Genomic DNA, 14,330 nt, shown 5'->3' on the forward strand with positions numbered 1-14,330 from the left:
TTTTTTATAGGAGCTTTTCAAAGCTTTGCTTTATGGTGTCGGACACACAACATTGAAAGCTTCTGGAACACAACATTGAAAGTTTCTGGAACACAACATTGCAAGTTGATAAAAGCGTTGTAAAATACTTTGAAGTTGCAGCGAAGCACGCCGCTATTTTGATAATATGTTGTAAATTTTTTCCTCATTAAAATTTTTTGTTATTAGTTTCGAAAGAAAGATTCAATAAAGAAATACATATTATACAAAAATAAAAAATTTAGATTTTTTCATGCTTCAGAAGATTGTCCATTAAACCTTTCTTAAACAATTTTTTGGTACTAATCTTTTAGTATTTCATTTAATTTTAATATTTTTAATTTTTACAATCTAGACAATTCAATAGAAAATATTTTTAACTCAAAGATGTTTCAAACACCTTTCGTCTGACAGCCATATTGTAATATTTTGTTCTTCAATTGCATCCAATTAAAATTTTTAAATAGATGGCAACCCTTCTCAAAACTATTTTCGACAGTAAACTTTCTTAAACCCCTTTAGTTTGATTCCTAAACTGTAATATTTAATTTACCTTATCCATTACATAAGCCAAATTAAAACTTTCAACCAGGTGGCAACTCTCCTCAAATATATTTTATATTTTATATGAATAAGTTTAAATAATATGTAAAACTTATCAAATTTCATCAAAAAAAATTAATAAAATTTAAAACTTTTCAAACCCTGGTGCAACCCCTACAAATTTGTCTAAAATTTGGAAATTTTAATTTTTTGTGATGTGGTTGTACGTAGAACGAAATAGAGCGGTCCGCATACAATATTCTTATGTTGATATTTTAATGACCACCGTACCAAGAATGTCCAAATATAGTAACTAAAGCTCATTTAAAACTCTTATTAGCATGAAAAATCTAATAAGTACCATTTTTCTTGCAGCAACTTTAATTAGCCATTACTTTTTCTCTCTCAATTCATTCACTTTAACAAAATGTAAAAGAAAAAAATTTAAAATGCCGCCATATCAAGGATGCTATGCAATTTACACCACGTCCAGAGTTGTTGTGTTGCTTTGCCTCCGGTACATATCTATGTACATATGTATGTATGTATGTATATCTAATGTACTATGTTTCTATGAACGTAGCTGCCACAAGTGCCCTTTCTCCTCGAGGGTTGAAATTATTTTGTGCGCAAACGTTTAATTTAAATTTTAATTTCGATTTTAATCTCTTAATGCGAAATAAAATTGCCACCGTGCCTTTGCATTGGTGGCACGACATGCCACTGTCGCATCAGTTTATGTAGCATAGCGCTACTTCCAAGATTCGCGTGTTAGGTGGTGAGACATATTTACATACATACTACATATATGTTCTATGTTTTACAATATGCGCTACTGCCTACAAATGTACACCAATGAAATATGCCATGGAAGAGATGCGCGTTGCAATTGGATATTAGGAAACACGGAAACACGAGCAAGTAGCCTGCAGGAAATTACTGCATCGATTTGTTGCGCTTACAACGGTTTAAAATCTACGCCTACTTTTCGCTGCTTTCTATCTTTTAAATACGTATTCAACTGCGGCCTTAAAGTCCCTCCTAGGTTGGACACCACGCCATCATTTTGTCCAAGCAGAAGCAGCTTCGATAAATCTGAAAATCCAAAATGGTACACAGACGGATCAAAGATGGAAGGCAGAGCAATTTGTGCCGGAATGAACCTTGATAGCCAGGCGGGCATAGGACTATCACCTCCGGGCTCATTAAGGAGTACTTTGACATCATTCAACTTTTGGCATCAGGAATACGGTATTGCTATGCCGGATGCTGCGGCATCGTTGGTAACGAGACCGCCGATGAAATGGCTAGGGAGAGCTTATGGTCTGTACTTGTGGGCGAATCTGTTTTGTGGACTCAGTTGCGCCTCCTCGAGGCTCATAATCGAATTATGTGTAAACTCAGAACACAGTAAGTACAGCCTTTTTGGTTATCCTTTTGCTAGGAAAGATATGAATCTCTTAAACAGAGCCAGCATCAAGTTGCTTATTGGTTATCTAACCGGCCATAATCACGTGCGCTCTCACGTGCACCGGATTGGTCTTTCTACAGAGACGGATTGCCGTCTTCGTCTTGAAGACGAGCAGACGTTATTCATTAGCCAGACTAAGGGCCAATTTCAGATAGACATTTAAATGGCATTCACGTTTAATTTTGGATTATTATTTAAATGCAATTCCACTTTCGTTTGGGTTTCAGATCACCTTTATTAAAATATGCCAAATAAGTAGCAAAACTGTTGTTCGTTTCTTAAAATTGTTGTTGGACTTGTTTGCTTGTTTTCATTTTGTACTGAACAGCTGATTTTTGTTAGGTATAAACAGAGGGTTGATTATGTCATAATTCAATAGCCATTTAAGTGCAGTTTACATAGATGATCTGAAAATGAATTTTTGAAGTTAGTCAATAATACCTACTCAGCTCATCTGAAATTGGGCCTAAATAAGACAACAATACTTCATTTCTTCCACAGTCAATGCCCTTAAAGTTAGGAATTCATCTACCAAGAAATTTTTAGCTTTTATTAGCTGATAAATAACATCTTTGGCCGATAGGGTAAGGAACCATCATAGATTTTCTAGGTCGCAGCGCTCTTGTTTCTGTTGCACCCATATAATTTACATAACATTAGGTGATTTCAATACAATACAATAAAAAACATCAAATGGAGTATTGAAACCACTAAAAATCGACATCTACATCTATACTAATTATATATTTATATAAAAATATATGTTATGGGAAATGCTTGTAACGCTGCGGAAAAAAAAAAATACTGAACCTGCTTTGATCATATTTTTTTCTAACACGATGCATTTATGAAAAAGAATTTGATGGCATACCGTATTTAAAAGATGTTTTTTCCAAAATGCGCAAAGTGCTACTGCAAATCTTTTGAGTTTACAAATTTATAAACGTTTACGCATATAGTAAACAAGAACTCAGCGAAAGATCTTTGCGTCATCTCTGGGTGCATGGAAACTGCACTCTATAAAGCATTATCATGCCCGTGACGATGTGTGTGTCGCCGCACTTAGTGCTGGTGCATCGGCACGCTGTAGTTAAAATAAAATATAAAAAAACTGTTAAAAATACATATTGGCAATCAAGCGTTTCGAAAGGAAAAAATGTTGAATGGAAGTAGTTTTTTGGCATATGCACATATTATGTTAATAAGGAACCTACCATCTATGCATTGCTTACAGACCATTTTGTTTATTAATTCTTAGTTAGAATTTTTGCAGTAAAATGGTAAATTTTTTTGTTTGGTATTTTCTCAACTTGCGATGCCTGACTGTTGTTCACTGAAAATCGAAAACTTTTTATAGATATACTAAGCAAGTGCATACAAACATATGTAAAAACATACATACTATGGATCAATTACTATAAGCTAAGTTATAGCGTCATCGCCGTGTGCAAAGTTAATGAAATTTTCCTTCTTGATTTAGCAACACAGCCTTATCAATTGTTAAACATAAATAGTCAGAGTGTATTTTGCACACAGCTGTTTTTGCTTGCAGTGGAATGTTACGATTGCGATTGTTTTGCGATATATGTATTTACTTGCATGTATGTATAAATATGTATATGTAAATAACTACATATCGTCACATTAATATAGAAAGACCCTATCTCACATCGTCGCTGAAATACAACAAGCCGTAACTAATTGAAATTTCAAAATTCATTTTTTGATTGATTGTGATGCATTTCATCGAATTATGAATCCCTACAACGATTGATGCAATAAATAATTTTTGTTAGTTACGGCTGTTTTGCATTTCAGCGACGATGTTAGATAGGGCCTTTCTATATTGTGGTAACGAAATGCTTGTATAAAAAAAATTAAACTTTCTTATCATCGCCGAACAAAATTGACTTTTGAGGTGCGTTTACAATATCAACTTGGAGTTGAGATTGTTTTTTTTGTAATTTTGTTTACTTATCTGCTTGGAGTGAAGTTTTAATACTTAAGTAGTTGCACTCGAAGCTCAGAAACCTTTAAATTATTATTATGAATCCGAAACTGTGCTTCAATCTTATATTATAGACAGAAGAACAGTTAACAAATGGCATTCCCTACACCAAGCTGGCATTGTAAATGCTGCCAAAAACTAGCGGAAGACATATGTAAATATATCTTAATTTTTTTTCTATTCTTAAAAATATCGAATAAAAGCTATTAAATTCCGACTGGCTACATATATAATACGGTCTAAAATTGAGGTGCTTGGCCTGTAGTTAAACGGAATATGGATTAAAACCAGTGTTACCACCCACATATTTTTCCCCCTACCAAAAATGTCCTAAAACGTTTTGGGAGTACCAAAACGATTTTTTTTGCAGTAATAAAAAAAGTTTTTTTCTCATTTCATATTTTTCATTAAAGAAAAAAACTTAAACATAAATTACCTTCACAAAATTAATGTTTGCCAAAAATTATTTAAAAACTAAAGCCTAAAATCACACAAACTAAGAGGAACTACATATATTCAGAATACTAAAATTTTCCATAATGTCGAATTTTTTCTGCTGTTTTTTTTTTTATTAAGCTCTAGTTCATACCATAACAAGAAACATAAAAATATAATTTCTGAACTCTGTTCAAAACTCAGGAAATTCAATAAATTCTCATTAAAATTTTCAATTCTTTAGAACCTTTTTGAGTATGCAGTTTTGTAGTCCACTGCGCATGTACCTCACAAAAAGCTGAACCGTCTTTGGAATACATGCAAAATTGGTGAGCCACTCAGTTCGAAACTTTCTTTTCTTTTTAACACTACAAAATATCTACATAGTTCAAAATAGAAAAATTTCAGATATTTTATAAAAATCCGCATATACTTATGTACGTTTCTGAGATGCCTTCTACGTTTGAGGTTTCTTGAGCTGAATTAATGTAATTCGCCCTTTCCCTCTTAATAATGAATCTGCAAACAAACCACAAATTTAATAAATTTAAATTAATTTAATTTTCTTACTGCTCCGTCTCTCCGTTAAAAACTCATCCGTCTTCCCAGCGAAAATTGAGGTTAGTTATCGAACGACTCGAAAAACTATCGAGAATCATAGCGGTCTCAACAAAAATAGGACATAAAATATTAATTCTCTAATCGAATTCTAATGTTGATCTCTAATGGGATTCGAATGTGCATTTCAAACTGCTGTTTTGTTTTATGAAATAAAACGAGTTGTTTGTAAAATTTGCATTAAATGTATTTGCAATTAAATAATAATGAATTATTTGAACTTAAAAATGATTTAAGATTGGAATATTGCTTATTTATATTTATTTTAATTTTGCTTGTTTCTCTAATCGTTCTCGCATCGAATTCTAATGTAGTTCTCTAACTTCGACCTCGAATCAACATTGATTAGAGAATTACCCTAGTTATCTAATGTAGAAATCTAAATTTCTCTAACCTTGGAGACTGTGTTTGCTGTACTTATTGCAAATTGAACAAGAATTGACATTGACGGCCTGGCAATTACTTTTGCATATTGATGATTTAATTGTATTAAATAACGTTTAAATTACTGAAATTTTAATTGAAAAATAAAAATATAATATAGCAAAATTTTAAAATATATGGAAATATATAAATATTGTTTTCCCGATCTGTCGCTTTTATGGAAAAGTACGAAAATCAAAGTCAACGTACCAATGTACCAAATCATTGGTTTTGGTACGAACGTCAGATGAAAGAGGTTGAAGCAGTTTTTAGCATGGAAATACTTTTGAAGAGAGTTGCCACCTGTTTGAAAAGTCGTATTTAGTTAAATTAAGTATGTATACACAAGTTATGTATATGAAATATTAATTTATGAGTGTCAAACGAAAGAGTTTTACAAAAGCTATAGTATGTAAAGGGTTTCCAGCTATTCGGAAAAGGCATATTTATCTGTGTAACTAAGTATGTATGTTCAAATATCTATATACATATTAACTACACATGTAAATATACAACACGCGAAGGGATGAGGTGCAAAATTAAAGGGCTTAGGCTGAGGATGTGTAACAAAAGTCTTACTGTTTCTAAAAGGGTTGCCAACATAAAAAAAAATTTAAATGAAATAATTTAAAAAATCAATCTAAATAAATAAATAAATCAATTAAATATTTATTTCTGAACTAAATTTCGGAGGGTTGCCACCTGTTAAAAATTAAATTTAAATTCTACGAAATAGGTAATTGAAATATGTATCACCAGATGAAAGAGGTTTAACAAGGCAGTCGCTTGAAAATATTTTGAATAGGGTGTTGCCACCTGTTTTAAAATTAGAATTTAACTAAATTATACCCAAGTGATATCAAATATTAATTTATAGATGTCAAACGCAAGAGTTTTAAGAAAGCTTTAGTTTGAAAATATTTTGATTTGACTTACTATGAACATATGGGGCATTCCAGCCCAATTCGAACACCATTCGACTTTTGCACCTCCGATTTTTTTCATAATTTTTTTATGTTATACTACCAACCGAGAGAGGCCTGACTTATTTTGACTATTTTTTCGTCCAAACGTTGTCAAGATATCGATTCTGAAATAAGACGTTAATTTTTTAAATGCCCATACATTTGCGATTTGCATAAAATTTGTTGTAAAACAATCCCATTATCGCACAGGGCTAAAAATTGCGGAGTGAGCCACAGTGTTTTAGAATAAAATTTGAAGAGACTAGATCAGTACGTCTTTTTTGCAAATCAACAATTTATATTAAAAATTTTATAATTTTATAGAAATAACGTTTTGAAATTTTTTTTTAATTTTACCTAGGTATATTCCAAAACTGTTTTAAAAACCAAAAGTCAAACAAATAATTTTTAGAAATATCAAAGCCGACTTCAATTGCTATAGAAAAGTTACCGATAGTTTCTTTATGATCCAATAATTGGATCTAAACCAAATTATTATGGGACCACCCCTGAGGTACTACCTTTCCCATAAGAGTCATTTCATGTCACCACGGCCACCTCTGTGCGCGACCTCTCAGGATTTGGCTGAAAGTTGAAGAGATTGAAGGTCTAGGTGACATGAATATACGTGCAGCATATTTTGCCGATATGACGTAGGGTTGCCTATTTACACGGCACTTAAATTTTAAGAAAACGTCATAGGAAAGGTGTGTATTTCCTTTTTCTTGTTTTAATAAAAGGACTAACCTTGAAGCTGTCATTGGAGGTCTAATATTCTTTTGCAATGAAACCGAAACTTCAACAGGATTAACATCAAAAACACTCAACAACAACAACGCTAAAACAAAAAAAACGGAAAGGTGTGTAAAAAATAATCCAAATAAGTAATAAAATTATAGTTGAAAAAAAACCAACAACACGTTTTTATTACAATAAGAACTAAAAAGAAAAAAATTATTTATTGATTTAAAGATTCGTTAAATAAGGATATGAAGTTCCCTAACTTGATGTTATTTAACCTTTTAAACTAGCTTAAAATAGGTTAAAGTAATTTGCACGTGGTCATAGTCGAAATAAAGTCCACTGTACAGTTAGTTGCAGTTATTTTATACAGGCATCCCATTGGAAGCATACAGCATTGGTGGAGGGCTTCGGGTGTACGAATTTGTTGTAACAACAGGAGTTGAAGACTTGCTCCAGCTGCTGGTCTCTTAAAATTTCCTCCAATCAACTTGCAACAAAGTTCAATTCTGCCATTTCCTTGAAGGAATTTTCATGATTTCAGACCTTTAGTAAAGTTAATATGATTTATTATATTGTTTTTGTTTTTTTAGAATTTCATAAAATTTCAATGTCTATTTATCATATTGCTCGAGCATTAGACGATCTAGAGTCCATACGCCTAAGTAGCCCATTACGTCCATTTGGATACTTAAAGTTAACATTATAGACAATGTTTTTATGTAAAAATAAAAATTAAAAAAAATGCTATAATCGAAAAAAAGGCGTGAGTACTAGGTACTCAAGAAATTTGATGTGTATACATATGCGAACGGCAAAGCATAAAAGTACGTTTACATATAAATATAATCTCAATCAAAGCTCGTTAGCTGTCAAATTGGTTGTGCTTGTTATTCACACAACTCGAGGAAAAGTTAAACTTCTTCTATGTACCACCGTGGTCACTTTTTTTTTGCAACACATATTAGACCATTTAAATATATTTTAACTGAATATTTTATTAAAAATACCTTTACAAACCTATTTTCCTTACTAGCGTCAATTTTTGTTTACTTTAACATTTGACATTCCTCCTCTTCTTCGCAAGTATAATCGATAAAACTAGGTTGGACACCAACAAGTTATCGGTTTAATCTGAGATATTTTTAGTTATAATTTTGCATGGCTAATCTCTTTTTCTAATAACAGATTAGGGAGTCAAGCTCGAAAATTAGGATAATATTTTTATATATAAAGGCGATTCAGTTACACACATACAAATGTGGGTTAGGTTAGAAATTAAACATTAATTTCACTTAATTTATTCATTTTGCTGATTTAATTTTTTTATTCATTTTCATTTTTAATTCTTTCAATACATGACATTATCGGTATGATTGATAAAATAGACTTGTATATACTTGTGACTCAAGGGCGTTAAAATATCTTGGAAACACCGCATATAGGTAGATTTTCAAGTTGTATGCGGCAAAAAATATTTTATTGCCTCTATCTACTCAAAATTGTTTATCAAATGTAAAATTGAAATAATTTGTATTACAGATAGGTTATATTAATAAAATATATATATTAGCCAATAATTTACTAGTTAAATATATTGACTACCTTTATTTATAAAATGTGTGTACACTATCATTGGTTAATTAGTTTTCGCTTTCAGAATCTTCGCTGGCCTCAAACTATTCCTTTGTCACATCTTTGACAACGGATTTAGAGGGTAACAGCAGCTTTATTGTGTCTGGGGAAAACGATTTGATATTTTTTTCTTTTTTTGGTCATGAACCGAAATACTGCTTAAAAACGAGTCCGAGCTCATCAACAGCCGGTTATATATGTCACGGTTACATACTTCACGAGAAAACTTCTGGGAATAATTTTCTCGGTAGTGTTTGTTGTGGGCCTCTTGAGCCTCCCCGATAATTGTCCTATTGTTAATAAGGAATTAGTATCTTGTGCATTGTGGGTGTCATAGGATGCCATGCCGTCGTCGATTCGCCACTTCTCGCTCGCTATGTTTGAGTTCCGGTCGCTTAACGAAAAATTTTGCATGTGAAAGCAACACATGCTAACGATGACGGCTAATAATCAATTGTATCGCATTTCCTCTTACTATGCATATTCCTAAATGTATGCAACCATTTGGCAAGCGAACACAGGGTGCTTCTAATGAAAATAAATTTTTTTTGCTGAAATACACATGCTAAGCCCTTCGAAATTTTGTGCTGGGATATGCCTTACAGCTTCGCAAATTTTACCCATACCGAAACCAAAGATGTATACACATAAAAAAAAAATCAAAAGAAAAAGGTTTACTTATTTTAATGTAAAAAATTTACAATTAAAGCCCATAATAAGACGTAAGAAATACATTTTTTTCATTAAGTTTTGTTAAAGCGCTTCCGGCACTTTAAGGAAAGATATGTATGACGTTTTCTTAAAATTTCAGTTCCGTGCAAATAGGCAACCCTACGTCATATCTTCAAAATATACTGCACGTATATTCAGGTCACCTAGACCTTCAACCTCTTCAACTTTCATCCAAATCCTGAGAGGTCACGCACAGAGGTGGCCGCGGTGACATGAAATGCCTCATAATAAAAATGGAGGTGTCGAAATTGGTTAAGTAGTTAGCATGCATAAAAAGCCAACGAATTGATAACCTCCTCCTTTTTTTAATAATAATAATAGATTGGCGCTTACATATATGTTAGTGTTTGGCCGAGCTTCTCCTCCGATTTGTGGCGTGCGCCTTGATGTTGTCACACAAAGCGGAGGGACCTACAGTTTTACGCCGACTCCGAACGGCGATTGTATTTTTATGAGAAGCTGTTTTTCATTGCAGAAATACACTTGGAGGTTGGGTATTGCCTGCCTAGGCACGACCGCTGTTAAGAAAAAACCTTTTTTCTATATTTTTTTTTGCGATGTTGCTTTGACCAGGGCTTCAACCCAGGTGCTGTGGCGCACTGCTTACCACTACACCACAGCGGCCTCCTTTTTTTAAATCGTTTAAAAAAATGATTCCAATATGCCCATTTTTCGCAAAGTTATTAGCATAAAAAAAAACTTTCTTTCAAACGTGGATGTCTCGAAAAAGGCTGCACAAAAAATTTAAAAAAGGCAGGGAGGCCTATCTCAATTGATACCAGGGACGTGAACCCGGTTTGAACCCGGTTTGAACCTTATTAACCTTTATTTACTAACTAATTAACTAACCCATTTACCGAACCGAAATTTTCCATACATTTTTGATCCGAACCGAAGACCGAACCACTTTTTAGGAAGCTCTATTGTTCGTTTCGACCAATTTGCAATAGACAAGTTTTCCTTACTTTTTCTTTTTAATTTTGTTAAATATGTTATATCCTGTATGATATAGCATATATATGTTTATATACATATTTTTGGGGTTATTACTGAATAAAACTAACACAAATATTGGGTGCATTTTAAAAGTCAAAATACAAAGCGTCAGTCTCTTTTATTCTAAACCTGAGTAGATTTTAATGCCAAATATGCGCAACTACCATGAGATGCTAGTTTTCAACTATGTAGGTTGCGAAAGTTAAACATTTTCTTATAGTGCGGTTCAGAAATAAAATGATGGTTGGCATATTGACGTTTTCGAATGCACCTATACATGCTTTTTTATTCTCAAAAATAAAGAAACACAGTTTTGGCGATGAAGTTTTTGAAATGAAAAATCGATACCATGCGACAGCACTCTGGACGGATTTAGATGAAATATTGTAAGCGGAAAAAGATATGCTAATTTACCGATTTTTTCGAAGAATTTCGGAAAATATCGTCTATTATGTGCAATTTCTTGATAATGGTTTTGCCGTCATACGACTTCTAGTGTAGTATAATATCTACATCAAAATAAATAGAAACAACTTAATATTTCCTAAGAGTTTCGGCAACAACTCCACGAGAACCCAGAAAAGTGGGGTTTTCGTTATAGCTCATCATCGTTATGTACTAAATATCTATAAACTAGTGTTAAACTAAATTTGAGCTAAGTCATCTACATTCGTCATTTGCTTAATATTGCGTACGCTGATAATATTACTAATACTATTACTGAAGTCTCCTTCCAGAGCGCTACCAAAAGTCCGGTATTTCGTTTAGCGTCGATCGTAAAAACAGCAGTGTGCAAAAAGGTTATCTGTAAAATAATTGATAAAAGAGTGCCAAAAGCACCAAAGGTAGACTCATTAACTTTGCACACGGCGACGACGGTTTAGAAAAGATTGCGTTTGTTTACATGCATGTACATATTGAGCAGGTCAGTTTAGGTATAAAAATAAGTTTGTTTTCTCACCGAACAACATTCACTCATCAGAGTTTGAGAAAAACACAAAGTAAGAGGAATTTATTTACTTAAAAAAAGAGTAGCTAAGCAAATAACTTAAAAACAAAATGGTCTGCAAACAATGTATAAACAGTAAGTAGTGCTTCATAATTATAAAAATGTGGCCTATATTTTATTATTAATTATTTAGTGATCTTTTAAATACATATTATTTTTTTTTTAAGAAACTATAAAATGTTTAACAAATATTAATCCTCCTTAAATATATTAAAAATCGAGTATCTTATATTGTTATTTCGTTTTGTTTGTTATTTCAGCCTGCAAATGTACCTCCACTAAATGCGGTGATAATTGTTGCTGTGATAAGGATTGCAATTGCTGCTGTAAGAATGGACCCAAGGAGCAATGCTGTGCCAACAGAAATTGTTGCTGAGTTTGTTTATACAGTTTAACAAAAAAGAAAAATGTATTTCTGTGCCATGATGTTAGTATTTAACAATTAAAAATAAAAATTAAAAAAAATATTTTGTATTATTTATGTATGCGGAATTGTACCAGGTGGAGTAAAAAGAGCAGTACAAAATATTTGAGCTGCCTTACCGAAAATGTGTGCCTGTTAGGTTTCTTTAAAGGGATAAAGAGTTAATTTTTATATTTATATTTTCAGTGCTCAGTTAACAAAAGTTCAATTTTTTTATGGAACGAAATTCACATTTGTATAGAAAAATATAGATTTTTCGAAATTTTATTATTTTTAACCGACTTCAAACTTTGAACCACATTTTCATTTATAGCCTTAATTGTTCGAATTGAAAATTGATTGTGAAATGCATAGAAGGAAACTAATAGTGAAACTTTGGAATTTAGGGGGCTTGCACCCTCCCTAGGCTGTATTTGCGTACGACGATGCCACTGTGCTTGTCTTAGGCATTCTCAATTTTTCATTCAGAAATAGGCCTCAGATTTCATGTATTTTTAAAAACAGTACATATATCTAGATGCTTCCAAAGAAGCACCGCATAATAAAACTTTAGAAAAGTCGTGTTTGTACATTGCATTTTTTTTTAAGAATGCCCGAAGGTGATGCAGAAAATGTAACAAAATATATTCGGACCATTTTACAATTTTTGTCTGTCTGTCTGTTTGAACACACTAGTCTGCGAAATTACTGAATCAAATTCCATGCGACTTTAACTGATGACTGAAAAGTAGGCGTGGCACCTCTCATATACGTGAATTTTTAAGCAGCTATAACGAAATCAGAAAAATCTTTATAGCTCAAATTTTTTTTGTATAGTCAGGAAAAAATATAGTTTGGTTTGGATAAAGCATTAGGCATGGGTTTAATACGATTATAGGGTGTAATCTTAAGTCAAAGCCCCATAAATATTTTTTTCGGATTTTTCTCAAGCTTTTTGGTTCACGGAATCAATGGTTATCAATTAAACTTAAATTTGCTAAAAGAACTGAAAAGACATAACCTTTCGCTTTTCCACGAATAAGATAATACCTTGAAAAATGTCTAATTTATGACCGGTGTTTTGACCCAACATCTACATTTTCGGGTTTTTCATCATAACTTAGGTTTATGGGGTGGTATTTAAAAAGCTGCTAATGCTAAAATTAGTTTTTAGACCTGTTCTACCACCTCTACTACATGACATAAAAGTACATGCAACCAATTTTTATGTAGCACCGTAATATTTTAAAGTTTAATTTGCTCGATCGAAAAGATAAATTTCCGAAAAAAATCATTTTTTTTTGGTAGATCAAAGGCGTGTGATATGTTCTGTCAACAAAAAAAAAACTTAAAAACTAGTTTCTGAGATATAAAATACCGCTCAAGAAATGCGCCTTATTTTCAATCAAAAGAATATAACTTAAAAATCTTTATTTTTAATGAAAAAAAATAAAAATCAAAAACCAATGGCTGGCTATCAGGTTATTTATGTGGTTATATTTTATTCAGTTTACAACAATAAAATACGCTATAGAAAAATAACGGTGCTACAAAAAAAGTCATGACACCCGAAACAAAACCTATATCTAATATTAATTAACTCCTTAGCCACACTACTTAAAAAATCTGAACGTCCGGCAAATACACACAAATAAATTCACGGCCGTATTTTTGCTTAACTTCGACAATTTTTATGCAATTGCATTACATGTTTAGCCACTTTCATAGTCATATTTGAAATCAGCGACGGTCAAAGCTGAAAAAATTAAGAAAAGTAGTGGTTTGTTAAAGTTTAACCGGTGAAAACTCCTCACAAGCTAAGTCTAAAAATACGTTGCTATACATTATTTCAAATGTCTATAAATCTTCTTCTCAAAACATGTTTTGTTTTTAAAGTCGGATGAAAAATAGTCAATTTGTTAATAGATATGTAAGTACATCAAGTACGAACATAACTTTTGTTTTTAAATAAAATAAAAATGGATGGTTCAGAAATTATACAAAATTAATTTTTATATTGTACTCGACTACAGCTACAACCTACCTAGGTTTTGTTTCGGTTGTACTTCATTACTTTTTTTTTGTAGCACCGTGTAATCTTTAATCAGATAACCTGATAATCAGGCTAGTGTAAACACCCACATTATTTTTTTCGGGAAAACAAATTAAACTCATAAAATAATGTTTATTTCCGAGCGAACAACTAAAGCACGAAAAATTTGTTTTATATTTGATCAAAAAATTAAATAAAACCCATAAATTTATTATTATTATTGATCTTCTTGTTATTTGGCGCTGTAACCATCTAAGCGAATTTGGCCGAGTTCTACAAA

The 14,330-nt window shown here is 32.1% G+C and overlaps 1 protein-coding gene and 1 long non-coding RNA gene across 3 annotated transcripts; one reads left to right on the forward strand and one right to left on the reverse strand.

Annotated features, from left to right (window-relative positions):
- Positions 1-3,083: 3,083 nt before the first annotated feature.
- On the reverse strand, positions 3,084-3,568 carry LOC118738547. 2 transcript variants are annotated; one of them, XR_004992893.1, is made up of 3 exons: positions 3,435-3,568; positions 3,247-3,365; positions 3,084-3,116 (listed from the first exon to the last, which is right to left on the reverse strand). It is a non-coding gene; the product is annotated as an uncharacterized LOC118738547 (long non-coding RNA). The 2 variants fall into 2 exon arrangements; XR_004992892.1 differs by having other exon boundaries at positions 3,431-3,568.
- A 7,637-nt stretch (positions 3,569-11,205) lies between these two features.
- Positions 11,206-12,053, forward strand: LOC118738548 (metallothionein-2-like). The gene is made up of 2 exons (XM_036469488.1): positions 11,206-11,669; positions 11,855-12,053. Exons 1-2 carry the CDS (start codon positions 11,645-11,647, stop codon positions 11,968-11,970), a joined length of 141 nt encoding a protein of 46 aa, XP_036325381.1. The 5' UTR covers positions 11,206-11,644; the 3' UTR covers positions 11,971-12,053.
- The last annotated feature ends 2,277 nt before the right edge of the window (positions 12,054-14,330 follow it).

Source organism: Rhagoletis pomonella, unplaced genomic scaffold, assembly GCF_013731165.1.
Source record: "Rhagoletis pomonella isolate Grant_MI unplaced genomic scaffold, Rhpom_1.0 Rhpom_scaffold_00004, whole genome shotgun sequence".
Classification (NCBI taxonomy): domain Eukaryota; kingdom Metazoa; phylum Arthropoda; class Insecta; order Diptera; family Tephritidae; genus Rhagoletis; species Rhagoletis pomonella.

What these genes read in the sequence shown, in the direction of transcription:
- LOC118738548 (XM_036469488.1), top strand. Translation starts at nt 11,645, where the DNA reads ATGGTCTGCAAACAATGTATAAACA. An exon ending in CTGCAAACAATGTATAAACA is followed by an intron (nt 11,670 to 11,854) that starts GTAAGTAGTGCT and finishes TTGTTATTTCAG; the next exon opens with CCTGCAAATGTACCTCCACT.